Source organism: Phasianus colchicus, chromosome 2 (assembly GCF_987193195.1).
Source record: "Phasianus colchicus chromosome 2, bPhaCol1.hap1.1, whole genome shotgun sequence".
In the NCBI taxonomy this organism is placed as follows: Eukaryota; Metazoa; Chordata; class Aves; order Galliformes; family Phasianidae; genus Phasianus; species Phasianus colchicus.
In genome coordinates, this window is record NC_143437.1 from 50,968,075 (window position 1) to 50,996,016 (window position 27,942).

The window sequence follows — 27,942 nt, forward strand, 5'->3', positions numbered from 1 at the left end:
TCTAATCTAAGCAGAACACACACATTTTAAGTTTGAAGTCAGCTTCTTTTTGTAGGTTTATAACTTAAGGGGATTCATCAATCACTAATCAGAACTGTTGAGAGAATTGGATTATAAAGATTTGTAGATCACTTTTAACAACTTAGACTATTAATTTATTTTACCTTTCTAACATTCCTGTTCATTTTAAAGAGCTATTATATTTTATCATAAAGCATTCCTGCTTTCACTGCAAAAGTGTATTTATTACTACTTCTCTGTGGTGACATCATCTTTTCCCATCTATTTTAGATGTAGTAAAACAGATGCATTTTGCAAGCACGCTGCTGCTGTATGTGAAGAGCTGAAAAAAAAAAAAGGATGTCATAAAAATAAATAAATAGTTTTGTAGTAGTTTCTTATGCAATAGAGATTTCCCTTACCATTCTGTTACTGTAATGCAGCAAGAAATGTACTTGTCTCATCTAAGTAAAAAATTCCAATTTCACCTTTTAAATCCCCAATTAAAATTCTTCTAAAATTCTTCTGATTTTATTCCTCGGTAGTAGTATTGTTATTAACTACTGAGGGTGTTTGTGTTTATTGTCTTTGTGGGTTGGTTCAGTTATTTCTGTTTTGAATGTTGATCTTGGTTTTGAATCACAATTGTTTTAGACATTTCTTAGCTTACTAAATCTCCTCAGACATCATGACCTTGGTGAGTAAATAGTATCACATGTCATAGATTTTTACTTTTATCTGTTCTTTGTAAAATTGCAGCATTTGAAAGATTCTTGATTATTTTAAACTGAGGAGATTTCGTTTTGTCTTTTTTTAACCTATTGAGAGGACAAAGCTGAGTAGAAGTTGAAAAACTAGACTGTGAAAAAGCATAGGCTTTGTTGTGTATTTGTTGATTTTTGTTGTTGTTTATTTGTCTATGTTTTTAAATTTCCAGTGCTCCTATTCCTCTCCCTTTTGTTTCACTGCTCAATCCTTGCCTCCCCCCAGCTCCTGTGCTGAATATTTAAACTGGAGGTCAGTTTGGCTCCATGCGTTGTTTAAAATACACTGCAACTGAACTGTTAAATGAAACGATGGTATCAGCATAAAATGCACAGAGTGTATTTGGTCTGAGAGGATGGGAGTGAGCATAGGTTATCAACAAATACTGAAATCAAAGTAAGCTTTCTCTATAGATGTATTTTTTCATAGTGAAATAACAGTGGTTTTGAGCTCCAGTCCCCTTCTCATCACAGAGTAATGATCCCAGTTTACGCTGTTCGTGTTTTCTCCTTTTCTTTCTTCCAACTCCCATAGCACAGCTTTTTCAATCCAGCATTCACTGCACATGTTCCAGTCATGAGGTTACAAAGCTGACATTGCAGTCTCAGCAGAGGTTATCTCTTTAAAATTCCCTAAAATTCCCCTTTGGCACATCCAGTTTGGCAGCTGGGTTTCTGTAGGAAACTGATGGAGCCACCCCCTCCCCTTATGTCCTTTATAAAAATAGAAATCTATTAAATCTCTGGCCAGAAGGGCAGATGGGTAAGTACTCCCTCCAAAACAGACAGTGCTTCTTCCTCGGCTTTTCTCCCCAGTTTTATACTCTCAAAAATCAGCTTTACATATTTCAGAGCCAGCAAAGTCGTGAAAATACCTGCTTTTAAAATTGAAATTCGACTTGCCTCTTATCGTTTGGAACATGTGAACTCTCTGCTCTGAAGCTCTGTACAGCCACTGAGAAATATTGACCTGTTGTTTGAAATGTTTTGAATAGGTATGCAGTGTCAAAGTCAGAAGTTTAATTTAAACTTACAGACTCATTCCTGAACAGTGTTGCAGCCAGCAAGAAAATGTTGCTGAACCGAATGATATCTACATCTCTAACTGCCAACATACAGTAGTGATCACTACACAAAAACTAATTAAAATAGGTATTACTCACATTTTTAAAGTAGCTTTACTGTCATGATAAAAATGTCCCTGAAATGCATTATTTGTTTCTGCTTCCTGCAAGGCAGGAGAGAAGAGTTATGTGTGCGTGTCCCTCCCCTTGGGTGCCATCCTTGGTGAGAGCTGCAATGACTGCTCTGCTGCATAAAATGGGCTGTATTTTATGGCAGAATGGCTGTGTCTGAGCTTGAGGAGACCTGAAAAGACAGTGTCCTTCCTGAAAGCCAAGGAGAGAGACTTCTGCAGCTTAGCTTTGGGCTGCAAAGTTCTTGTGGCACGGTATCTCTCTTCTGGGTACTGGGAGATGTTATGTTGTGCTTTTTTTGGAAAGTGAAAATTGTGGATTTGGATGCACAGGATCAGGAGAGCCCAGGAAAACCAAAACCAAGGACTCTGCAGTTCAGTAGCAACCAAAACCAACCCAACTGGTAGCTGTAGTGCCACTTCTCTTGTGTCACCTCTGGGTTCAGCAGAACATGTTGAGTTGTCTCTGTGCTCTAAGCCAGCAAAGCAGAAGGCTGCCCATAACTTTTCCGCTAAAAGCTGTAAGTGTGATACAGTGACTTGGTAGAGTATTGGACAAATTCTAGGGCCAGCCGTGGGAGGCTGATGGGCTGGGGGAAAAGAAGAAGGCAGCAGGCCCTCTGGAGCCACAGTTGGGTTAGTCCGGTGCTGTAGGCGAGGTGTCTCAGTGTTCCAGTCTCTGATGTGCTGTACAAAAGGTGAACAACCCTTGCTGTATCTTGCTGTGTTTTCAGAAGAGGCAGTCCTGCATTTTGTGGTGCCACCTTGCCTGTCAGGGAACAACACCTTTCTGCCCTGGGCCACCATGCATTTTGACGGGCAGGAGGTGTTCCTGAGGTGAGAACTTATGCTGTGGGGTGGGTGTAGAGCTCAGGGGCATTTCTGCATCCAGCTGTTTGTTTCTTGTGCTGTGGCTTTGAATGGCTCTATCCTGAGAATGTGTGCTTTTTTCATTACCTCTGGGAGAGTTTACCACCCTGACCCTGAGAACTGCAAGAACAACTTCTGTATTTTGGCTGGTGCTTGGGACTGTGGCCCTACTGTAGGCTCTCCACATCTCTTTGGTGATGCATCTCCCGTGTGATTTGTGCAGAGCACTGATTTTTTTTTTTTCTCCATACGTTGCCATGTGCATTTTCTTCTTTTCACTGAGGAAAGTGTTTGTTAACATCTTTGTATCAACCTGAAGCTCTTTACTTTGTATTTTGCTCCTTAATGCAATGAAGTGTCTACAGTTATGTTTGCAATTTTTGTCATTCCAAGTTTCCCAACCTCTTACTTTTTAAGAACTTGATATTATGTTTATCAGCTCTTAAAAATCATGTTGTCTCTATCTTCCTCTCTGTTCCTATGAGTTTTTAAAAACAAACAAACAAACTAGAATTCATAGAGAAACTATACAGTGCAGGAATTTTCACATTTAAATCGATCTGGATGAAAAAGCATGGCACATCATGTCAGCACTTGCAGTGCACATCTGTGCAAAGTCATATGGGTTTTGTTTCCTTTGTTTACCATATATGCAGAGAAATGTGTTTATGCAACAAACAAACAAAAAGTCACCTCATGCAGCCTTTTTTTTTTTTTTTTTAAATAAGCTTCTTTTAACACATCCAAAGAATACATGTGGGGAGTTAAGATCATTTTGGGAGTGAAATGGGGAAGATGCAGAGTCCTTGCTGGAATGGTATAGACATTGTTAAGCACTTTACTGAACCAGCTTAGTGTGGGTCCCTTTTGTAGTAAGCAGTGTAAGATAAAGCTACCTGGGACACCTTTATTATACAAAAGTAAAATGAACTTCTTGTTTTCCTGCTTGACTGTTACTTTTGGTGAAATGCACTGCACCAGACAGCTTCCACCATTCCTTACAATCAGGATGTTTTGGAATAAAAAGCCAAAGTTGATTTAGTTTCTTCGATTTTAAGTGAAAAATTTCCCCTTAATGCAGCAGTTTTGACAGAAGACACTCCTTCAGACTTTGTAGTTTGGAGGTATTGACTGCTCCTAATAAATCCGTTCAAATGTTTTAAAGTGCATAATTGGGGCACTTGAGCATAAAACTACAATTATACACTTGTGTATTAATTTTGTTTACGGATAGGTATGACTTCAGCCTGGCCATAAATGAGAAGGAAGCATTTCACTTTTATGTAAGAATTTGTTTTGTGAATGCTCAAAAACAAAAGTAGGCGTTCGGATTGTAACACGAAATGACCGAACTTGCTTGGGGTTTTTTTTTAAGTTTCCAAGAAAGGGAAGGAGTATGTATAGATACACTGAAGATGCTTGGATGTCTTGAAAGAGTAGTAGATACTATAAAGATTGATTAATAAAATAACATTTGAGTTGAGGTTGATTAAGGAAAAAAAAAGAATTTAAGTAGCTTGGCACAAGGAATGAAGTGGATGGTTGATTCTTAAGTGGGCAGTTTTCAGTCTGTCAGTACTTGCCTTTTGGTGAGTGATGTTATAGTTACAAAGTTTCCTGTTTGTTTTTCTATTCCATTTTGAGGACAATCTTACATGAATTGGATTATCTGTAGTCAGATACTTATATTTAGCAGATGTTTCTAAGACTTACTTGTGGTAACAGATAGGAGCAATAATTTACAATAATCATCTTATTTTGAGTATAATAAAAATGTAATTATTTAAGGAATTATTGTGTGCTATATGGTTTCAACTGTGAATTTAAAAGATTGATGTCTTTGATGTTTCTGTCAGGGTTCTTTTGATGTTTTCCAGTGCTAAGTAATAGGTCAAATTAAATAATAGAAGTAGAATAATTCAAATATCTGAACTCTTTGAGCACAGGGAAGAGGCTGAAAATTTTCTTTTAAAAATACTTCCAGCAATATTTGAAGTCATAGCTGTATTATAATTGTAAGATGTAGTGTTCAGCCCATTATGTAAGTGATCTTATTTAAGAGACTGACTTGTTTTTTGTCTGTTCCCAATAGAAAGGGGAGAGAAAAAAAAAAAAAAAAGGCAGCACAAAGATTTACATCTTTGAATCTTCCTCTGCATATGAAGGTTTTGGGATGGAGGCTTTTTTTTTTTCTTTCTTTCTTTTTTTTTTTTCTTCCAAACAAGCATAAGTACTTCAGAGTTTTTGCCAATATTGGTAGGAATATAGGTGTTAAGGGATAGGACTGTAGGAGTGAAATCCTCATCTTAGGCAGTTAATTTATTATCATCCAGCAGGGCATTATACCAGGCTGGTAGAGACATAATCAAATTTTCTTTTCCAGTTGGTTCAGCCAATCATTCTGTTTGCCTCAGAATTCCTTGCTGTGGGGAATTTTTAGTGTCCACATGACAAGTATGATTTTAATCTTGCTTTAGTGGAGGAACTACCAGAACTTGGACTGTACAAATAACTGCATTTGTCACAGAAATTGCTAAAACTAAGTTATAGCTTTGGGAGGTTATGTCTTTCGTGTTGACCTCCTATGCTATGGATACTATTTGGGGATTGATATCCATAATGAGAACAAAAAGGGCTATAAGTCTTTTCTCCTGCTGCATGGACGTAGCAAGTTTTTCATGTTCAGAAGGCTGATATCCCATAGAAAAGTGAAATGGCAATGACTTGCATAACAATAGTCTGCTGCTCCACTGCTTCAGAACCTGGCTTACGAGACACGGCTAACCCAAACGTGTCAATCTCATTAAAGGAGACTGGGCCAAAACCAGAGGAATTCTCTGTTCAATACCAAAAACTGGATGTGTCCTTTGGAATTTTGTACCAGTACACTAAATCGAGGTATGTTAAGGGCAGCTTCACACCATTAAATCAGAATCTTAGAATGGTTGAGGTAGGAGGGGATTTCTGGAGGTCATCTGGTCAAACAGTCCTGAAGGGTCACTTAGAACAGGATGGAGATTCGACAAAGTTCCTGAGCAACCTGCTCTAGTTCTCAGTGACTCACATAGTAAATATGTGTTTCCTGATGTTCAGAGAGAACCTCCTGTGTTTCAGTTTGTGTCAACTCCACTTGTCCTGGCACTGGGCATCACTGAAAGGAGCTTTAATGTGTTGTTTTTGCACCTTTCTGATACTTACATACATTGATGAGCTCCTCTCTGAGCCTTCTCTTCTCCAGGCTGTCCCAACTACAGTCTCTTCATAATCCTTATGGCCCTTTATTGATCTCTTTCTAGTAGGTTTGTGTTTCTTATGCTGAGGAGCCCAGAACTGATGTGACATCACTTGTGCTGAATAGATAGAAGGCAGAATCACAGACTGGTTGAGGTGGAAAGAGGCATCTGTGTCTGTTTGGTCCTATCACTGCTCAAACAGGGCTACTCAGAGCAGGGTGCCCAGAACCGCGTCTAGTTGACTTCTGATATCTGCAAGGATGAAGATTCTATAACACCTCTGGACAGCTTGTACCAGTGATCTATCATCCACACAGTATAGAAGTATTTCTTGATGTTAAGAGGGAATCTCCTGTGTGTTCCAATTTATTCCCATTGCTTCTTGTCCTGGCACTGGGCATAGCTGAAAATAGCCTAGCTCATTTGTCTTTGCTTCCTCTGTTGCATCTCTCATGGTCCCCAAGGCTACCTTCAACCTTCGCATCATCAGCAAGCTCCTTCTTATTTGTGAGTATGAGATCCAGCAGAGGACCTCTACTTTTTGTCAAGATGTTTTCACTACTGCTGTCCAGGATTAGTGGACAGCCTGGGTTGCTTAGGCCCTGCTGTGTTGCCCCTCCAGCAGATACCAGTGTGGTTGAAATCCCCCATGAGACTGAGACTTGTGAACATGGGAGCGCTTCCAGCTGTGCATCTCATTGACTTCTTCCTGGTCAGGTGTCCTATAGTTGATGCCCACCCACTGTCACCCATACTGGTCTGATCTTCAGTCTTTGCCCCTCATTATCCATTTTTGAGCAGAGCTCCATACTTTTCAGCTGTTCTCTCAAATAAAGGTCAACTTTCTCTCCTTACCTTCCCGTCCTGCCCTTCCCAAAAGGTCTGTGTCCTTCCTTTGCAGCACTCCCGTCATTGGAGCCATACCCCCACATTTCCATGATGTCTGCACGTGCAGCTGCACCAGCATCTCTTAACTGACCGTATTTTTTTCCACATGCTGCATGCATTTGTGTGCAGGCACTTGAGAGAGGCACCCTGGCATGATGATTTCCCAGAACGGATGTGTGGATTTTTAATGTTACATTCAACTTACTTCTCAAGGAAGTTGGAGCCCCAGGAGGATGGAAACTGAAATTCTGGAACATCAAAAGTGAGATATTAGAATAAGCAAACACATCCATCACCACAGATCTACTCAAATGGACCAGAGTGGAGTAGGGGAGTAGAGAGGCAGAGGAATAAATAAAGGATATAATAAGCAGCTATAGGAGAGTGAGTATATGCACTGTGAAGGTCCATGACACCCCATAGTCTAGTGAAACTCAACAAGTTTAGGTAGGAAGAGAAGAAGGGCATGAGTTGCTAAAGATTACACTGTATCATTCCCCGTGGAAAACATTTTATATGCTTCTTTTGCTGTTTGTAAGAGGTACAGTGAAGGGCTCTAAATGATTTCAGATGATTTAGCTCTGATAGCCATTGAACTTCGATATGGCGAGGACAGCATTCATCAAGATGGAGAAGCACGTAAGTGAATTAGAAAGCACTCTCCTTCAATCTTGAAAGAGATGGGAAGAAAGAAGGGAGACTCGAGGGTGTGCAAGATGCTGGGGAAGCAGTGGTAAACAAGGCGTGTGCGTTTCTCCCTTTTTCACTGCTGCAATTAAATAATAATATTTGCATTTCTTCCAGCTACCAAGATTGTATGTGAGAAGAAATGTAGAATGAAAGAGATTTTTCAGTTTCCAAGACTTGTGTCGGGCCTCTGTATAAATGTATAAAAATGGAAAATTACTCATGCAGTTAGATTACCTGCTATTCAGATTCAGCCCATACCTCTCATTTGTGTTCCTTGCTTTAGAAGATTTGAATGGCACTACACAGCTTGTCTGAAGAAAAATTTCGATGTGTATTTTTTTTAACTCATTTATTTAACCATCGTTTATGAAATACTGGTCAAGCTGTTGCTGCACTCCTTCCTGCAGAATAAATGGCAAATAGAGGATTTGGGAGCCAAAGATTTCTGGATAGTTTGTAGATGCGCAAGAAGTTTCATAAATTATTCTGTATATGATTAAAAATTAGGTTAAACACAAGCTTTTGTGTTTTTCTTCAGCTAATGGCTGATGCTTCATAGGTGAGCTTCGCGCTATTAATGCTGTGAGGGATAAGGTTTCTTTATGCTTATTAATGAAGCACCGTTGGAGACAATGTAGAGATCAGGAAAGCTGGCACTGGTTGTGGCAGTTCTGATGTGCTTTTTTTATGTTGGTTTGTAAAATGGAAACTTAAGCAGATTACATGATCCCATTTGTTTTTATCATTAAAAAAAAAAAAAAGAAGAAGAAGAAGAAGGAAAAAAAGGAAAGCAGAGTATAAGAATAGATATGTGACTCATTTAAGTGTGTGTGTATACAGACGCTTTGATTTCTCTGTACTTTTAATAAAACATACCAAAATAGCTCTTCTGGAAAAAAAAAAAATACTGCCAAGTTTTAATATTCTCTATGGTATTGGTCTGAAGGGATGGATATAATGATATGGAATTCTGTTGCTAGAGATTATCATATTTTCATCTCTTCCTTTACAAAAAGGACCAAATGTTGTATTAGTATCAACTAAATCAGTGTACAAATCAGCAATACCAATCTCTTAAGTAGGAAAAAAATCTTCCTATTGTTTTTAGATTCAGCTGTTTACTTCTCCCTTGAAACTAATTTTAGCTCATCTGAAACATGCAGACTTTTTTTTATTTTTGTTTGTTTGCTGTTTTTAGGGGAAGGAGGGGGCAGAAGGTGGTTCTGATAGTGGCATAGATTTAGCATTTACAGCAGAGGTAGTTTTCATCAATTTCTGACAAGGGAATCAAAGTGTTCTTTTTTGGAAGGCGAGATATTGCTTTTCCTTATAAATGATTGAGTATTTTGTGGTGGTAGTCTTTATTTATTTGGCTCTCATCGTGAAGAATAGCGAACTTATTCAAAACCTCAGTACATCAAAAATATGTCAATACATAAAACATAAGTACTATTCCATACTACAGTCTATGCAAAAAACTATGTTAATAAGATGTGAAGGTTGCACAGCTAAGAAGTCAGAAAACATAAATGATAAGATTCCAGCGGCCACATTAACTGAGCCACATTTCACATCCTCTATATTTTATGAAATGTCTTTGACAACATAAATCAGGAATAGAAGGTGCTTTCTATGTGCAGCATGGCTCAGTTAATGTTGCTTTTGGAACCATAACTTCTGTATTTTCTGACTGGAGAATTTTTTAATCGTGTAATCTTAGTAGTTTTTTACATTCTGTTTTTTTTTTTTTATAGTTTCTCTTTTTTTGATAGAGAGGAAAATTGCCTGTACTAATAACGGATTAGCTCATGTTGCTTTTATTTAAACTACGGTATAAGGTGGTATATAGAGCACCTCGTGACAGTATGTATTTGATGGCATGTACATTGCTCTGACAGCTGGTGTAATCACATGCTGCTGTACACCTTTTGAGGAAAAGGGAACTATAGACATGTGTTCGAAGTCCTGTCCTTTCCGTCCTGCACATTACAGTAGTACAGGCTATGACTGCATTGCAGACTGCAGCGCAGTGTGAAGATACTCGAGCTGCCTTTTTAAACTAACTGGCTTGCGTACAAGAAGCATCCTGTCTGCAAGAGCATGATCCTCCTCATGACCTATTTCACCCTTCTGCAGAGGAAGGTGAATTAACGTAGCGTGGATTTTGGTATAGACTTCTTCCTGTATCTGAGCTGGTTTGCAGATCGGCGTACTGCACTGCAGTCTTCGACGTAGACTTGCATTTAATGACTCAGCAAAATCTGCTCCCTTGCACGTTCTGGAGTCGGGATTATTGTGCTGTGACATAAATGTGATTTCTACCCCTTTGTTTTGTGCGTCTGGGTCAGGGTAAGCTCCTATCAGACCCAGTGTTAATATTTTAAAGTCTCTAATAAGATTTTTAAGTTCACACAGAAATGTGAAGGCAGGTAGTCTAGGAAAGGCAGTCACATAAGTGAGTGTTGTAACCAATGTCTTGTCAGAAGGTCAAAGATATAAGTGATAAGTAGTAATAGAATTTGTAGACTGTTGAATAAAATGCCTTAGCATCGGGATTTCTTATATACTTCTCATTAATAATCTTGACATTAACACAGCTTTTTACTTGGTTTCCTTTTAGATTTTTTTTTTGCCACTGTGAGAAAAATTTGTACGTGCACAAGCACACTAGGGTTGGATGCAGTTCTACAGTGTACTAACTGCTAGAGTCTTCACTGCCACTGAATGTGTGCCAGAGGATTTTCCTATGCTGCAAGCGTGTTATATTCTCTTACTGTAATGCAGCTAAATGCACTATTCAAGCCTTGTGCTTATGTGAACTTGAAAGTTCTAGATAGAAACTGAATTTTTGTAAGTGTGTGAAAGGGTAATTTTCCCATGTGACTATTCCTATTCAAATGTAAGGAGAAATGCCTGGTATAAATGTATGGGGGAAAATTCTTACATTTTGGTGGATGCCCGACTTTGGACGTTTAAGATTGAAGGGGCATATGTTTCAGGTGACCAGAGTTTTATTTGATGTTTTTATGGGAACTGTGTAACAACTGCTTTATAGTTAGTACTGAAGTCACCCCTGTAAAATTAAGATAATTAAAATTAAATTTGGATATGACGTTTTCTTGGCTGCACAAATGTACTACTTCAATTCTTAGAGTGAATTATCAGGTGTACCTCCCTGGGAATCCCAATTGCTAACAATTTTGTATTTTACTTTCTATGTGATTACAGTGTTACAGTTAATAGGAAAGTGGAATGTTACTGATGATTGCTTCTGAAAACAATACTTATTTCACAGTGTTGGAGTTTGTTTCACCGTTTCTCAGCAAAGTACGTTGTTGCATCAAATACAGTCACTACAGTCACCTTTTCCTCTGACTGTCTCCCCTGCCATTGGAGTTCTCTTTCTGGAAATGTGGCTTAATGCTGCCCTTTGTTCAGATTTTTATATTATGAATATATGCTTCAAGTCTTCTGAGCTGTGCTGATGCCTGCTACTGAAATTGAGCAGGGCCTGCCTTCCTATTTTGAGCACCAGACAGACTGCAGGTAGAAGCATTGCAATGGCCAGTGCTGCCAGGGCTGTTTCCTCAGTACGTGCATCTCATGCTGTTCAGGCAAGACCCAAAGTGGAGCATTTTGTCATAGGGAACATATGTAGTCCCTTCCATTATTGACTGGACCTAGCCATTAGGATGGCTTAAAAGTGCAGTAGCAGCGTATTGCTGGTATTATTAGTGTACTTGTGCTAACACACTAATTCTGCTACATTTTAATTTTAAAAATTATGACTGTAATGTCATCTAACAATCCTTCTCCTATGACATTAGCTATGGATTATGCATGCAAAAAATGCAAAAAAACTTCCATTACTATCAAGGCATTTCCTGGACAAAGAATGTCTGTCACAAGACCCCTTCTTCAAGCAAGAGTTAAAGATAATGAGCTAAGTTAAGGTTTAATTGGGTTTCTCTCACCTCCTCATTCTGTCTGCCATTTTTATTCTTCTTTTTTCTTCTACTCCTTTTTTTCTTGGCCACCAGAGCAACTTAATCACAGTGGTCAGTCGTACTTCTCCCAGAATAATGCTATTTGTGCTCTGCAAGTCAGGTAGGACGCAAAGCAATTTTTACAGTTTCTGTGCTTGCATAGAAATATATTCAAACTCATTCTCATTGTGCTGTCCCAAGAACTATGTCTTACCACTGGTATGCTGAAGTTTCCCAAATCCTGGTCTGCTGTGTTGTGTATATCATAACAAATGTGGGTGTAAGGCAGAAAGGGAGGGAACTATTACCTTAAGAAGAAAGATGATGCTTGGGTCATTCACTCCAGGCATTGTAAGTAATTGGCTTCAGATTTGTTTTGTTCTGGGGAGATTTTAATTAAGCTTCTTTATATGCTGTTTAATAAACATTTGTCCATAAGCGGTATCTTGTGATCCACATCAATAAAGCAGGAGGATTAATTTGCATGTTGTTGTTTGTTATTTATTTAAATAGCCACAGAAATTATACTGAGAGTTCTACTAAGGCATTAGTGATGGGTCGCTGCACTGACTATATGACATCCAAAAGTATCAGGATTATTGTGTGTGAGGGCTTTTGTTGTTGCTGTTGTTGTATTGTTGTTGTTGTTTTTCTTAAAAAAAAAAACAAAAAAAAACAACACACAAAAACTTAGACTGAAAGAACATGGAGGAAAAATTTAATGTAAGTAACCGATACCTAAGGTCAGAAGGGGAGTCCAGTACCCTCTTTTATATCACTGTCTGGAAGTAGAACGCTAGAGAAAATATTTATAAACTTGGAGCAGTCCCCCAGCTATTGGCAGTGAAGGTGTTATTTCCCCTTCAGGTTATTTAATTTACTACTGAAGTATCCTGCAGGTCAACGTTCCCTTGCTTTTCTCCCTTGCAGGAGAGAAACACGCTTTGCAAAGAGACGGGTAGAACATGGGGCTGGCTGCACTGGGTCAGATCAAGGTTTCATGTAGCCTGTATCCCATCTCCAGCAGACGCTCTAATTGGATGCCCGGAGAAGAGTTGGAACAAAGCAAGCATATGATACTTCCCCCAGCACTCTTCAAGCCTCCAGCTATTTTCAGCTCAGAGTCTTCCTGAGCCAGATGTGGCTCTGTATATTTGGTAACCCTCTGAGGATGTATCTTCTCTGAAATTGTCCAGTCTTTGCTGTAGTCCTCATAAACTTTGATCTTTCAAAACATTGTTTGGCAAGAAGTTTAAAACATCAACTACCTCTGTGATTAGAGAACCTTCCTGTATCTCATTTTGAAGTTTGCTTTTTCTAGCTTCATCTAGTGCCTTCTAGTTGTGTTGGACGCAGTGACTTTGTAAGTTTCCATTATATTCTCATTTCCTGCTGTCTTTTCTAGACTTGAAGGATTCTAGCTTATGTACCCCCTATTCCATGTCTTTGATCATTCTTGTTGCATTTCTCAGAACCCTTGCATTTGACCCTCTCTAATAAATCTAAGAAGTCTGAAGAGAGGGATTCTTCCTTTGGAAAGCCACGTTTGTTAATTCGCATCTTCATTCTTGCTTGTACTGGATAAACGAGTATAAGCCATCAGTTCTTTGCAGTCTTAATTTTCTTTTTAAACAGTTCTTCATTTCTTGCATACCAAGGTATCTCTGAATTAGAGATTACATACCACCATTTATAATTTAAATATTTCATTCTTGAGTCCATTTAGATCTATGGAGTGTATCATGTTCAGCAGTACTTACTGTTCTTTTGTCAGTTTGCTCCATGATTAGTTCCATCATAGTCAGACATATTCTTTGAGTTACTCATGAAGAGCGATTCCAGCGACTCCCAAGCTTTTTCCACAGTGCATGCTAATGCAAAACAAAAATAAACAAATTTTTAAAAAATCATTAAGCTTTTCTGTGATGTTTTCTCTGAATCTCCTTGTATACCTTGATCATCACTTGACACTTCTCTGGCAGACCTTCTGCTCCTGATGTGTTTGAAGAAATGATTCACTGCTCATTTGTTTCCCTTTTCTAGCTGTTCTTCCAATTTCTTCTGTCCTGCCTTATTACATTTGAAGTGCCAGAGTTTACAGTCTTTTTTGTTTTCTACATTTGGGCTTGGTGTTGACTTACCGAAGGATGCCTTTTTGATTGTGGAAACCAACTATGAGCCATGCTGATGTCCGTCTGCTCTTCTCAGGTCTTTAATAGTTGGTGAATATTGGTTCTCTGCTTTCCATGTGGTTATTGTTAAGCAGCTTTGATGCTGCCAGTCAGATTTTATTTCTCCTAGCTGTCTGTTCGAGCTTCCTTTTAACAAGTTTTCTCCTTTTTATGTAGGTAGACTCTTTGAAGTTAAGAACAACAACAGGAGACTCCTGGGTTTTCATTGTTCCTGTAGGGATGCTCAATTTAGCTGTGTTGTGGTCACTGATACATTGTGGTTCTGCAGCTGTAGACTTGGAACAAGATGGTTCCTGCAGCTCAGGACTCAGCTAAAGGCAGTGGGTCTTTGTGCGGCCTTTCTTAGCCACAGCTCTGTGGAACAGCCTTCGGCATTGATCTAATACTTCAGGCTCTGCACTTTATTCCGCTTGTTCGGTCTACAGGCAAGTAGTTGAAATCTTCCATTTGCCTATGATCCTTCATAGCACACTGTTGTCAGTGTAGCCATAGTCTGTCCATGCCTGGCAGTCCCAACACTTGTTCTTCCTGACGAGAACAAACTCCAGGCCCCTGCTTCAAGAGGTGGAATTCCATTTTCTTTAAAGTCTTACTTTGTCATCAGCTGCCTTTCATTTGTATTTGTTTCCTGGGATGATGCAAAATTGTCCTGGTAATTGACTTCATCTATGGGATTTGTCGTAGGACTTTGGTTAGTGCTTTAGTCTGAGGCTTGATATTCCAGTGATCCAGTTTCTCCGCTGCTTTCACCCATTGTGTAGTAGGCAATTTATTGTTGGGTTTACTACTCGTCACCCTGATCAATCTACAGCCTGTGTGCCTGATTTCATTATTTCATTCTTCTCACCAGCTTCACTCAATAACCCCAAATCTCCATGTCTTCATTTGCAGTAGCATGGTTCATGCTTTTGAACCATGTAGTCTTCTTAACACATCCCTTCAGTTTAAAAATATTCATTAAAAAGGGTTAACGTGGTAACACAAACATTTCGGTGAAGTAGTGCCAAAGGAAACTGAAGTGCAAGGAGAAAAAGTTGGGTTTAAGTGTTGAGTTTAGGAGCTACCAAGATGTAGGACTACCGGCTCCTGGCATAAGATGTAAAAACAGATGAAATTGTGATAGTTTAAAAAAACCAAACAACTAAACATGTGTTTAAATTTGACTTTATATTATTATTATTGCCCAGTAAATATCACTGTATTGTTGAGTGAATACAGTAAGCTAACTTTAGGTAGAATAGGTATGTGTTTGTGTGTTGAGTAAACAGATTTATCAGAGTATCAGAGACTCAGTGGGAACAATTATAAGATCAAAACATTTCAGAGGTACTCAGGTATCCGAGATATTTGCTTAGGGCAGAGATGTGCAAGACCAATTGGAGATCTATTTCGGGTGGGAGAAATCCTGTGTTGCATGTAGCATTCATGTAAAATATTATAAATAATACTACTGTCTGTGGGAGAAAACATACCTAAAATAGGTAATACAGACAGAATTGGGCTTGTTGCATGTTTGCTCTTTTAAATATCTCAAGAAATGTCAATATCTATTGACAAAAAGCTTACCACCTAAACTGCTACAGAAAATTCGTATAACAGAATGTAACTGACTTGATTTTGTTTATAATTTTAATTCTCAGTGTGTGGGGAGGATTTCTCAGTGCATAATACATGCACATGTTTGTTCATTCATAGGACTTTTAATGGTTTATTTTATGCTGTGCTCTTTTTGGGTTTGTCTGTTGTTTAAAATGATTTATCATAGTAGGTGTAGGAGAAAGAGATTGAACTTCCTAAAAACCAAGTCTCTCCAAACCCTAAGTTTTTCCTGTAAAGCTTAAATGCACTCGTACATCTGCTAAAAGCTTGAGCGTTATGGACAAAAGAAAATATCACAAAGATGAGTACTTTCTTGCTCTGGAAAAGATCGGTATTTCTCTTTCAGTGTCTATTTTAGAGTTGTGCTGCTACATCCAGTTCTGCTTTTGGGTCATTGCAGCAGAATGATTCTTCTGTAGATGTACCTCAGTAGTGTGCCTACGGAGAGCAAACATTTAAAATAACTGCCTGTGTATTTTAAGCTTGGACAGTATGGGATTGTGATGTTCAGATGGATGGCATTTTCCTCAGAAGTCCTCCCTGAAAAGGGAGACTAAAGAGAGTGCTCTAGCTTGCTTCTCTTGCTCAGGCAGGAGGATCTAAGAGCTTATGTTGACTGTTGAGTATGAGATATGGGGGGTGAGGGCTGCAGCTGAGGATATCGCTGCCAGGCTGGTTAGCCTACAGATGTAACTGAACTCAGCTTTGTGTCTCAACTCACCATTTGCTTTGCTTGACTCTCCTAACAGATACCGCCGCAGTATGGTCAGCAAGGCGTGAGTGGCTACTGCCAGCAGGGCCAGCAGCCATACTACAACCAGCAGCCGCAGCACCTGCCGCCCCAGGCACAGTATCTGTCACAGGCCCAGCAGAGATACCAGGCCCAGCAGGTAAGCACTGTCCTGGAGCATGAAATGTTCTGTGCGTGGTGAGCAGAGCCTGCCTGACCTCTTTCCAGGATTATGCTGGCGCAAACAAAATGAAATACACAGAGTCACTCAACATCCTTCTGAAAAGTCTTGGAGGATATGCACATGGATGCACGCTTTTGGGATTTCTTTTATATCGGCTTTTTTGAATGTGGCCGGTATTCACACCCCAGAAACTACTAATTCTGTATTTAAAAACAAGTATGGATTACATGATGGTGGAGCTTGAGGGTGTTTTCTTTCATTTTGTTTTGTTTTCCCTCACAAAACAGATTTCGAGAGCTCCTACACCTAATATGGTCAGTGTTATTTTGTTCTTAGTGTTGGTTCATTTTTTAGGACAGACGATTTAAGGGCATTTTGCAGCTGCATTATCAGTGCGAGCTTTCTAAGAGATAATTTTATAATTGACATTACAGCTTTTACTTCGATTATTTACTTTTGCCCAACCGGTTAGTAAAAACCCATAATTCAATATGCATTTCAGTTCTCGAATTGCATCTTATGTGCTAGCTATTAAAATTCATTTTAAATGATTCTGTTTTTAACTAAGATCAGAAGTGGTAATGTCCTAGAGCTTGAGAAATACATGGATTTTAGATACTGAACAAAATGGACGTTTGTAGCTCTGTTAATCACAGAGAGCTGGTCTGGAAATGGAAGGATGAAGCTAAAGCTTGCTCTCCATTCTGGGAAATCTAAGAAAAGTGAGTTGTGCTCAAGACTGGTATTAGTGAAAGCATCAGCACTTGCTTCAGATCACTAGGAGAAATTCTGTCAGGTGTGGCTGATTAATTTTGGGGGATAATGCTGGTACAATGTAGAAATCTCAGTTTGGAATAAAGATATTGTACAAAGTAAACTTAATAAAGGATGTTGTAAGTAGCAGTGATGCAGGAGACTCCTCTCCTTTGATTTTAAAATTAAGCTGTGGTGATTTCACTGTGTAATTACATGTTAATTTTTCTTCATCTGCTTTTTAAAATTCCATTGAGAGTGTTAACTTGTTTTTCATTAAAATGCTGGATCATTTATTAAATAGAATTTTTAATCGTATTTGTGATATTCTTGTAAATGTCATATCTTTCCATCTCTTGTTATAGGAGTCAGCTATAGGTAACTATCTTCAAGTTATAATGGAGTCAGTTATAGGTAACTGACTTCAAATATTGCACTTGACTTCAATTTTCTTCATTCTTAGTTTGGCATTAAATGCTTGAATTGTCTGTAACTTGGAAGTAGTGTTCATAAGCATCTTGGTAAAATCTTAGCAGATGAATTCTTAGTAACACAGCCCATGAGAGAGAAGAAAAACAGCTCTTCCGGTCTACATATCACAGTTTGTGAAACTGAAATGGGTTTTGCTGCCTTGGACACTTTTTCATATTTTAAATACTGTCAGTTGAATGGATTGAGTATTTTAGTTTAGAAGTATAGAAGACATGCTGACTATACAGGACTTACGAAATAACAAGATACTGATAAATCTGCTGATACTCATTCCAGTTACTTTTGTTGTTGTTGTTGTTATCCTAGCCTGTAAAGTGAGAGTTTGTGGAGGGTATTGTAGAAGAGCAGGAATCATAGAAGATGGTAAAGGCAAAATGGGAGTAAAACCTCCCATATATTACAGACTTCAGGGATATTAGATGAAGAAGAAGGCAGGGAGAGATTCAGAGGTAGAAGATAGCAGTCTTGTTGTAACTACTACTCTACTACTCTGAGGATCTGACTGTCTAAATCTAGACACCAAGCATGAAACTGTGGTCTCAAGATAAACAGACATTTTTGCCTGCATCTGCAAATGCAGATTGTTGGTAAGGAGTAATGTACACAGCCTTGCATTTGGTAATCTTTAGTCTGGAAATTACACCTGAAATTTTTCATGGCATGCAAATGGCTTTGACTGTCCTGTTCTTCAGTAATGTTCAACTTCCTTTAAATGCTGGACTTCAATCCCTGAATTACACAGGCTTCTCCAGGAGTATTTATGTGTAGATGCAACTATTTCATATAAAACTAAAAATCTAATGTAGTTCTTCACAGAATGGCCAGGATTGGAAGGGACCTCAAGGATCATGAATCTGCAACCCCCCTGCCACATGCAGGGCCACCAACCTCCCCATTTAATACTAGACCAGGCTGCCCAGGGCCCCATCCAATCTGGCCTTGAATACCTCTAGGAATGGGGTATCCACAACCTCTCTGGGCAGCCTGTTCCAGCACCTTGTTGTTGAGCCTCATTAGAGATAAAAGCTGTAGTTTGTAACACCTTTGGTCTTGCTTCTTTTCTTTTCCCTATCTCCAGATTGGCTTCATGGCTGTTTTAATATTAGTTTTATATATTCTAATTTTAAAATAAACTATAAAACCATATACACCATATGCACCAGTTAGCATATCTTGATTTCTCTCCCCCTCTTAAAACACCATTTCCTGTTTATCTAATACTGTCAATTAGAAAATGTGAGGCAATCTCAATTACAATTTACAAAGACTAGTTCTGTCATCCTTAGTTCTGCTCTTCTTTTGGAATTTTGTCAATTCCTGTCTCATGTATTCCGTTAACCGTTTTTTAAAAATCCTGATTTTTGTTGCTTATTGTGCTCAGAATTGGCATTAGCAAGTCTTACTATTGAATTGTACCAACTCTGAGGAATGTACAAGTTGATACTTTCAGCATCTTGAGAAGAGAACGTGGACTTTGAAGACATTTTTGCTACATACTGGCTAGTTGGAATCATAGGTAAGCTGTAAACTGCAAGTATTCATCTTCCTAGAGAGTATGGCCAAGAGATCATTCTAATAATAAAGAAGTAGCTCCTGGAAGCCTCATCTGTGGCTTACTACTGTATTATCCAAAGTGTTCTACAAGTACATAACAAAAAAGGTTGTCTTTGCCTCCAAAACGTTTACAGCTTAAATATTAAATGTGGCAACAGATAAAGTATATCAGTAACAAGGTATAAATAAAAGGACAGTGCTGCTCAAGGTAGCTAGTAAGATGGAAGGCATTCATTTAGTTGATTGTCATATTAGGATATTCCTTTCATTCTATTGCTACGGTGGAAAACTGCATTTGAAGACCATTTACTTGGTTCATGACCTGTACCTTGAATGATGGCCAAATGCTCATTAGCTTTAAAATGAGGTATTCTTTTATTTCCCAGTCTTGGAAAATGCTTACTATGATTGCCTGCCTTCTTGACAAGGGAAATGACTTTGAAGAGAAAAAAGTTAAAAAAAAAAAAAAAAAAAAAAAAAAATTAGGAAAAAGAATACAAATACTGTGAATGATTATTGAAGTTTGGGTGGCACAAAGTCTCCCACTTAGAAACAGGTAAACAAAAATTATTTTTCACTCCACTTTATGGTCAGGGAGAATCAAGATTTGTTTGCTTGTAAGTACTGAGGTAGGAGAAAATGCCTAAGAGGATCCTTCTCATTCACTTTTGCTGTCAGAAAAAAAGAGTTGCACGCACTCCTCAAGACATATAGATTGACTGAGCTGATTAGAAAATTCAATTACAAAACTTTTAATAAGTCTTAACTGATATTAAAGTATTCTCAAATGCAAATAAGAGTATGTCCTGTGCAATTTGATCAGCTTTCCTGACTCAGTCTGCGTAGGCATCTGTGAATCCTATTCAGTTCCTTACAGACTGGAAGTTGAACTTGCTTGTAACAGGGGAGTTGTGAGTTGCAGAAGTTTTCTGTAAGGGTAAAAGGTTTAGGGTAAATAAGCCATCTCCATGACTGCATTCTTTGTGATGAAAGTGTAATTCACCAGGTTTTACTTCCAGATAACAGAGTCCAGGCTAGAGAAAGGGGACTGCTCGGTAATTTGCCTTCTTTTTCCCACTGTATTTTCTGTTTCCTTTGTAGGCTTATGCCTACAAGGCATGTGTGTTTGTTTTGGAGACTATCAAACTGGAAGTAGGGTTTATTCTGGGTTGATGGTGGGCTTTTATGTGCCACCAGTTTCATTTTATGTGAAATCCTGCAGTGTATTGTATTGACTATTTTATTATGTGAAGAAAACTGATACCAAGTTTCATACAGATAATGTTGTATTTTTGCACTGTTAGAATGTGAGTGAGCTTCTGCAGTCAGGTATAATTCTTTGTGTTGTGCCTTTGAATTGGTTCTCATCTCCATTTCTCACGTATTGTGGATGTATGAGGCTATTGCTCCTTTTCTTTGATTCACTTGGATGCAATATGCAATCTTGTCAATAAAAGTAAACGGATAAAATAATTTCTGGGTCTGCTCCAGTGACTAGTGGCTTCTCATTCTTGAAATAAATATAGAGAGGAAGAAGGAGAATGGAATTTATTTGAATGTTTAAACTATAAGTTATTTAGATCTTTGTAAAATAGATTGCTTGGTGGCAGAAAGGAAGTTTCTTAAGGGGTGATTTGATACTAATACTGGCATAGTTTACTACAGAGCTGTATTGTAAGCCAGACTCAGTCATCTCCTCTTCAAATCAGGACCTGCTGTGTAAAACGCATTAAAGGAAGAGCTTTATTTTTAAGCATATTTATTGAAGGAACATCAGAGTCATTGATCATCAGATATTGCCAGTAGATGTAGATATCTCCGTGCATTTTAATACTTTTTTTTTTAACCTTTACTGCTCTTTAAAAGAAAAAAAAAAGAGAAGGATGTGTTATACTACTAGAGTGTTGCCCTTGGCAGGGTTTTTCATCTTGAAATGGCATATAAATGAATAAACGCTTCAGTTGTTTTTGCAGTTTTAAATCTTTTGCCATAACTAGTAGTGCTGTTTTTTTCTCAAGAATGTAATGTAATTGCAAGCTTAAACTGTCATCATTAAACATTATTTTGTTAAGATAGTTTGATGTATATTTTGGGTTATTATACTTTCCAAGTAGCTTTGAAATAGCTGTGTTATATATTGTATGTAGCATGTGTTTGTATGTATTGAGAAAGGATCATACCTTACAGATTTAATATGTTATTATATGAGTTGGGATCCTATCTTTTTTTTTTTTTTTGACAGAAAAAGCGGAATTGAAAAAATAATTATGATCTCAACCTTGTTAGAACAAAAATGGTGATTTTATTCTATGCCCATTACTGTTACCCTGAAGTCATCTTTTGTTTGAAGCACTCCTGGAAGCTTTCTTCTCTCTGATTTCCAGGTTAGAGCAGAATTATGCTGATCCTTGTTCTCAAAGACAAGTATGAGACCGAAAGGTGAAAATGGTGTGGCAGATCCTTAATGTGGGTCAGGTGCTTGAACCTTTATGGGGGATTGCTCTCCATGGTTAAGTGTGCACAAATAGCTGTGTGTATGTAGTTTTAAACCATTCCTTTGTGGTTACTGCAACTTTTTAAAAAATGCCTTAAAGGAACAGCCAGGCCCTTCCGGCCGCTTTTAAATAAAAGGATAAAATGTTTTATAAACAAGCAAACAAACAAGATGACCTTACTAACACATTTTATTTAAATAAGTTTTGAAAGCTAGAACCCAAACCCTAGAGCTTACCGTGGAGAACCATCTTTCCCATCTGTGGAAACTCAATGCTCATGTCCACCGAGCAAGGGGAAGAGGAATCATAAAATTGCAGAATGATTTGGGCTGCAAGGGACCTTAAAGTCCGCCCAGTCCCAACCCCACTGCCATGGGCAGGGCTGCCCCCCACCAGCTGAGGCTGCCCAGGGCCCATCCAACCTGGCCTTGAGCACCTTCAGGGATGGGGCACCACAGCTTCTCTGAACAGCCTGTGCTGGTGCCTGACTGCCCTCTGATTAAAGAATTTGCTCTTCACATCTAACTTAAATCTCCTCTCTCTTAGTTTAAAGCCATTTTCCCATGCGCTAACGCTGTTTGCCCGTGTAAATGCATTAATGCACACATGTCTCACTTGGGCACTGCCCCAAGGACTCTCCAGAAGGAAGCTCTATCCTGTGGGGTCACAGATATCCTGTGATGTGCTACCCTGTGTGGATCAGCGGATCTTTCCAGTGCCCTACGAAGCTTTCTGCACACAGAGAGCAGGAGTCAGAGCAGGATTGGGACTGCTTTCTTCTGCTGAGGCCTGCAGGCGACAGACCTCTGTGCCATTCAGGAGTGACCCCATGCAGAGAGCCCAGGCTTAGGGCCACAGGGGTGGGAAAACGGTGATGGGGTGCTGCTCTGAAGGCTGAAGAGAGTTGAGAGAGGCCATACATTGAACAGATATCTTGTAGGAGCCATGTTGTTCTTCATAAAATGCTTGTTTCGTACTAATAACTGGAATAAATTGACTTGGTTCTGTTCAGGGGGCTCTGAGAGCCATAAATCTCAGGTCTGTTTCTGAACTGGCAGCATGGTTTGAGCTGGTCTCAGTCAGCAGCCTGGGACTGTTGTGGGAATGTTCCCTGCGGACATCTGTTTGTAGCGCTGAGTCAGTGCAAGGTGGGACAGAGACAGCATTACCCCCATTTGAAACAGTCTTTGAAAATGTGAACAAAATGTGAAACTAATTAATGTGTTTTCATGTCCAAGCTGTATGACTGTCACGAAAACAGAACAAACTGTATTGTGGCAAAATGCGTCAAATTATTGAAGTGATTTTGGTACCATGAGGATGAAGTTTTGTTTTCCAATTTCACGCGAGCTGCTAAAGTTCCTTTAACAGTGAAATAAGCAGCACATTAATTAATGCTGGCAAGCTGTTTTGGGGTGTAATTGTACAAAAAATGCCGTTGTTGTAAGTTAGGAATAATAGCATAGCATGCAAATATCAAAATACATTAGTAACACAGATAGTTCTCAACAAGTACAAATTAAAGCTTTATACCTAAACTCAATTATTGTTTATAATAAAATTCCCGCTCTTTTATTAGAAACTGGCACAGAATTAGCATTCAATTGTACCATAGTTCAGTCTGAACTCCTGCAGAATTTAGACGTGGGGCTTGCAAGTAACATGCAGCTGCCCAAGGCTTAAAGTTATAATAAGGATTGTTTGTCTTCTGTCCTCTAACTCTTGTGTTGTAGTCGTCCACCACTAGGTGAGTGGCTGCTCTTAGCATTTGTTGTGTTATGAACCACAGGAAATCTGGAAAAGAACATGCCTGTGTGTTAAATTGACGTTTGCTGCCAACCATATAGGAAAGCATTCTTTGTGAATGTTGGCTATTATAGTTATATGAGAACCCATAAGCAAGTTTAATGTTCAGAAGAGATTGGTGCCTGCCATCATGAACAGCAAGTGGCAACTGCTTCTTGTGCACCATAAATCCTTCATGGCTTCCGTTCTCTTCACAACAGAGGTGTCTAGTGCCTCTTTGCATGCTGTTCTGAAATGCTGGGCTTATTTTCCGTTTAAAAGTAATTATTTTCTTGCCAAGGTAAAGAAATACAAAGAAGTTATTTCTTTAAACTATTCAACCCCAAATCTGTAGCTTTAAGAACTCTTATTTCTGTTGAATGCTTGTTGGTTGGCTTGTACAAGATAGATCTGAGAGTATATAGCAAGCAGAGGAATCTTGGACAAGCAAGTGGCCGGGTGAAAGTCGTCATACGTTACTATTCTATAACTACTTCTTTTCCAGCCTCCTCTCCATGGGGCCTGAATTTAGAGTCATGGAAAAAAAAAACAAAAAACAGTATAAGTTCTTTTTTTTAATAAAGACATCTGTCTTGGTACACTGAGCACTTTGTTGCTAACCTGCTTTAGGGATATCAGACAAATATCAGAAATCGTGGTACAGCTTTGATTTTTGTATCTGTAATGAAGCTGGGATAGACTTGTGGAGAGGAAGGAGTGGGAAAGCAGGATTTCAGCAATAGGCTTCCAAACTCACACACCTTCAAGGCAAGCCACCAATAGCCAGAACCTCTCTCACAAAAAGTAGTCTCCTTACCTTGCTAAACACTGCTGTGATATAGAAAAAAAAAAAAAAAGAAAAGAAAAAGAAAAATTTAGGAACAATATTTGTACATAAAGTTAATTTTTACCTTTTTTTTTTAATTTTAATTTTTTTTTTTTTTTCCTTTTTAATGTGTGTAATGTTTTCGGGAATGGCATATGACGTTTGAACTGGTATACATTCAATTAATGCTTAACTGATATCTTTGCCAGCTAGTCTAATTTTTGCTTTTATAAAATCTTATCTTGTAAGCATGATGCTATAGTAACACCAAGTTAGCGCTAAGCCTGTGACTGTTTACCTCTGGCTGAGGTTACTTAATCAGCTCAGGAGTTTGGTGAAACTGTGACTCCTGCTGTGCTACATCTTCCCCCATTGGTGGGAATAGCTGCTTGTTGTCCATTTGGGGAAGGTGCTGTTTGTTCAGCACTGTTTGTATCATTCCAGGAAGAGTGTCAAAACCCTCTCTTTTTTTCCTTAGTGGTTTGTATCTCGATTTATAATAGCTGTTAATTTTTCAGACTTGGAGAATTTTTTTATTTTTTATAGTTCTAAACTTGGTAAGCGTGTATCACAGCTTATTGGCTTTTAAGATGAACTATGCAGAGGCCCTAGTCCTGATCAGGGATTTTTTTTTTCTTGTACTGAAATGAAGTTAGTGCACAGTATCATCAAGAACCACTGGCAATATGAGCCTCTTCTTTGCTAAACTGGAAAAAGAGCAAATTAGTCTGGGGGAAGAGGGAAGTCTTAACTCCTGTTCGCTACTTCTTTGTAAGCAGCCAATTGTTTGCATGCAACGAGTTTGTAGGTTCAGTGAACAGTAACAAAAAATCTCTCATCTCAAAAGCAGCTCTTATTTTTCACCAACTCAAGAAGATAGTATTTGTAAGTAAATAATCCTGAACAGAAAGACTTCTCACTTCAGCTACAAAAACTATGTGAAATCTGTCATTAATTCTGTGTGTTCTGTGTAGAAAAGTGTGTTTTGTCTTTTTCAATTTACAAATATAGTGAGATGCACATGTGTAAATGTGCTTTTCGGTGTTGTCAAATCGGTTAGTGGTTTGGCTTTGATCCACAGAATGGTAGTATTGTTGTTGTGGTATTGTTTAAAGTTTCTAAATTCTGATTTCTTCAGTATTTAAATCACAGAAGGTTAATTAAAGCGGTTCTTTATTCTACAACTTCTTGGGAATATTAACCTCACAAAGCTTGCATTAAATCACTGAAGTGATAGAATTGCATTTGCTTTATAAAATAACCTTACAAGAGCAAAGACAAAGCCATTTATAGTTCAATGCCATTAACTGCTTGGCATTTAGATATTAGCGTAGGAGTCTATTAATTAACTTGATAGTAAAACTCTTGGAATGCAGACTGATAAAAAAACTATTTTGTTTTAGGAGATGAGTGATCATAACTAGTGTTGTTCCTCTTACCACTCTCCTTATTATTAAATGAGTATTTTACTATTATTCTGAGATCAAAATTAATATCCCAGAAATAATTTTATCTGTACCTTTGAAATTTAGTTGTAAGTTAACCAGAATAGTACGTTTTTCAAAAGGTACCTGATCACATAATAACCATTTACTTTATGATCCATTAATCTAATGGGTGTTCATAGACAAGTGTGCATATGCAAATATTTTATAATGTAAGTGCACAAACCCTGTTCTAAGAAAAAATCTGAAATATAATTGAGACAGTAGAGAGAATTAAGTGATGAAGTTAAGAAGTCTGAAAAGTGTTAATAAATCTATGCGATTTATTTTTCTATAAGAGCAGTATATATTCCAAATTTTAGCGGTCTTGTAAATTATACCTTATGGTCAGCTGCAATGCAGCAGTGTTCTTTTATGGCTTTAAATTAACACATACTATTTTCCTCAGAGGTGGGGAAAATAAGTGTGTTAATATTTCCTGGCATAAAACTTACCACCGTATTTCTTCACTGCTCATATTTTCTTTAGTATTCAAATATGTTTGCACTACATACATTTGGTTTTATTTTTGCATTTTGAGTTGGGATTCTGTTGCTAAGATGATGTTATCTGAATATAGGTCAGCATTTACATTATTTACAGTCACAGGGAAGGAAGTCCATTCCAGTACTTCCCTTTTACTGCATTTCTGTCCTATCACAGTGCAATTTAGAACAGCTTTTGGAATGCTGTTCCTCAGTAATCAGGCGACGGAAAAGTCCAGCCTCATCCTCACACTTCTCCCTGATGGCTGAGTACCCATCTACAACCTGTCTTTTGCATACATATTTTTAGATAAAAAATGAAATGTTTTTTGGCCTTATGAATAAAGGCTTTATGTTTTTTGGCTCTCTGCCTACAGAGTTCACAAAGGTCTTGCTTTGTCATCTTCACAAAGAAAGAGAGGTTTCTTGTTCCTTTATTTCCTAGAAATCCTTTACCAACATTTAGTGAATGTCACAGTTTTGGTTTGATTTTTTTTGATTTGTTTTTCATTGATGTGTTAAAGACCAGCGGTCTGGTCACAGAAGAGGTTTAAGTTTTCACCATTTGCTCTCCACATCCTCCCATTCTTGGCTACTCCCAACAGCAGCCCAGTTGGGAATACTCTGTCTTGAAAACACTGTGGTTGTGGTGATGGTGTTGAAGGCTTTTCTATCACAAAGATGAAATAAATAGCTTGCTTGTGTTGGCCTATAATGTTGTGTTGTGCAGTCCATTGAATTGCTTCTGTTGCTGGATGCTTCCACCTTTAAATTGTTCTCTTTCTGTAAGTTTCTGCACACTTTGTACTCCTTGTTCCATGTGGTGGCTGGATTTAAGGGTTCTTGTGCTCTTATGGTACTCTTTTTCCACAGTCTGCAGAGCTAGAGAGGACAGTAATGCAGCTACTGCCCTGCTTGCAGCAGCCCCAAATGTGCTAATCCTCTCACATTTCAACAGTTAACCCAGATAGTAGGGTTGGGCTGAGAAAACCCTCTATGCCAGGCTTTTCTTCATCTTAATTTCGGTTCCATCTCTTAGGATTCTTCCGTTGTTGAACAGTAGTCAAACCTCACACCAGTCATTTCTTTTAAGAGGCTTTGTGGTGGAGTACTAGGGAAAAACCTGATGGGCGTCACTGAACTGTTACACAGGTGTTGCCTGTAACATAATCTAGGTGTATATTTAGGGAAGGAAAACAACAGAACAACCAACCAACCAAAGCCCCTCATCACTCCCTGTTTGATGTGACCACAGTGTAATGTTCTCAGTGCTGCTCGCAACTCTGCCTTACAGAGTCTCAGGTTTTCATGAGCCTTTGGGTAAAGTCTTGGCTCATAAAGACAGGCCCCAAAGAAAATGCTGCAAAGATGTTTCTCAGCCTCAAGCACGGAAGTCCTGTCTCTGGGTCCTTCACTCTGTTCGCCTGGAGGTAGCAGCTGCTCTCAGTGCAGCTTTTCTCTTTATTCCGTAAGCTGGCTGCAGGATTTCAGCGCGCGGTAAGCTGCGGGCAGTCCCCTGACCTGGTTTCTGCCAGCCAGCCGTATGCTCCCAGAGCCTCCTCCACCCCAACAGGCGTCTGAAGATGGCTCTTTCCCCCCCGGGGCCACCAACTTGGAGGAGATGGCAGTTTTGAAGTGCTGCTCCACTCCAGCCCTCTATTGCTTTCAGCTCAGTCTTGGGTTTACAGCGCTCCTCTGGGGCTGGCAGACCCCCTCAGTGCCTTGGGCCTGCTGAAG

At 38.7% G+C, this 27,942-nt stretch overlaps 1 protein-coding gene across 12 annotated transcripts in view; it reads left to right on the forward strand.

Annotated features, from left to right (window-relative positions):
- Positions 1–27,942, forward strand: part of ARID1B (AT-rich interaction domain 1B) — a 317,322-nt gene that overhangs the window by 60,030 nt on the left and 229,350 nt on the right. For all 12 annotated transcript variants that reach the window (XM_090135650.1, XM_090135644.1, XM_090135646.1 and 9 more), the window contains exon 3: positions 16,167–16,307. In XM_090135650.1, the coding sequence (XP_089991776.1) occupies positions 16,167–16,307 (141 nt within the window). The remainder of the gene's footprint in view (positions 1–16,166; positions 16,308–27,942) is intronic.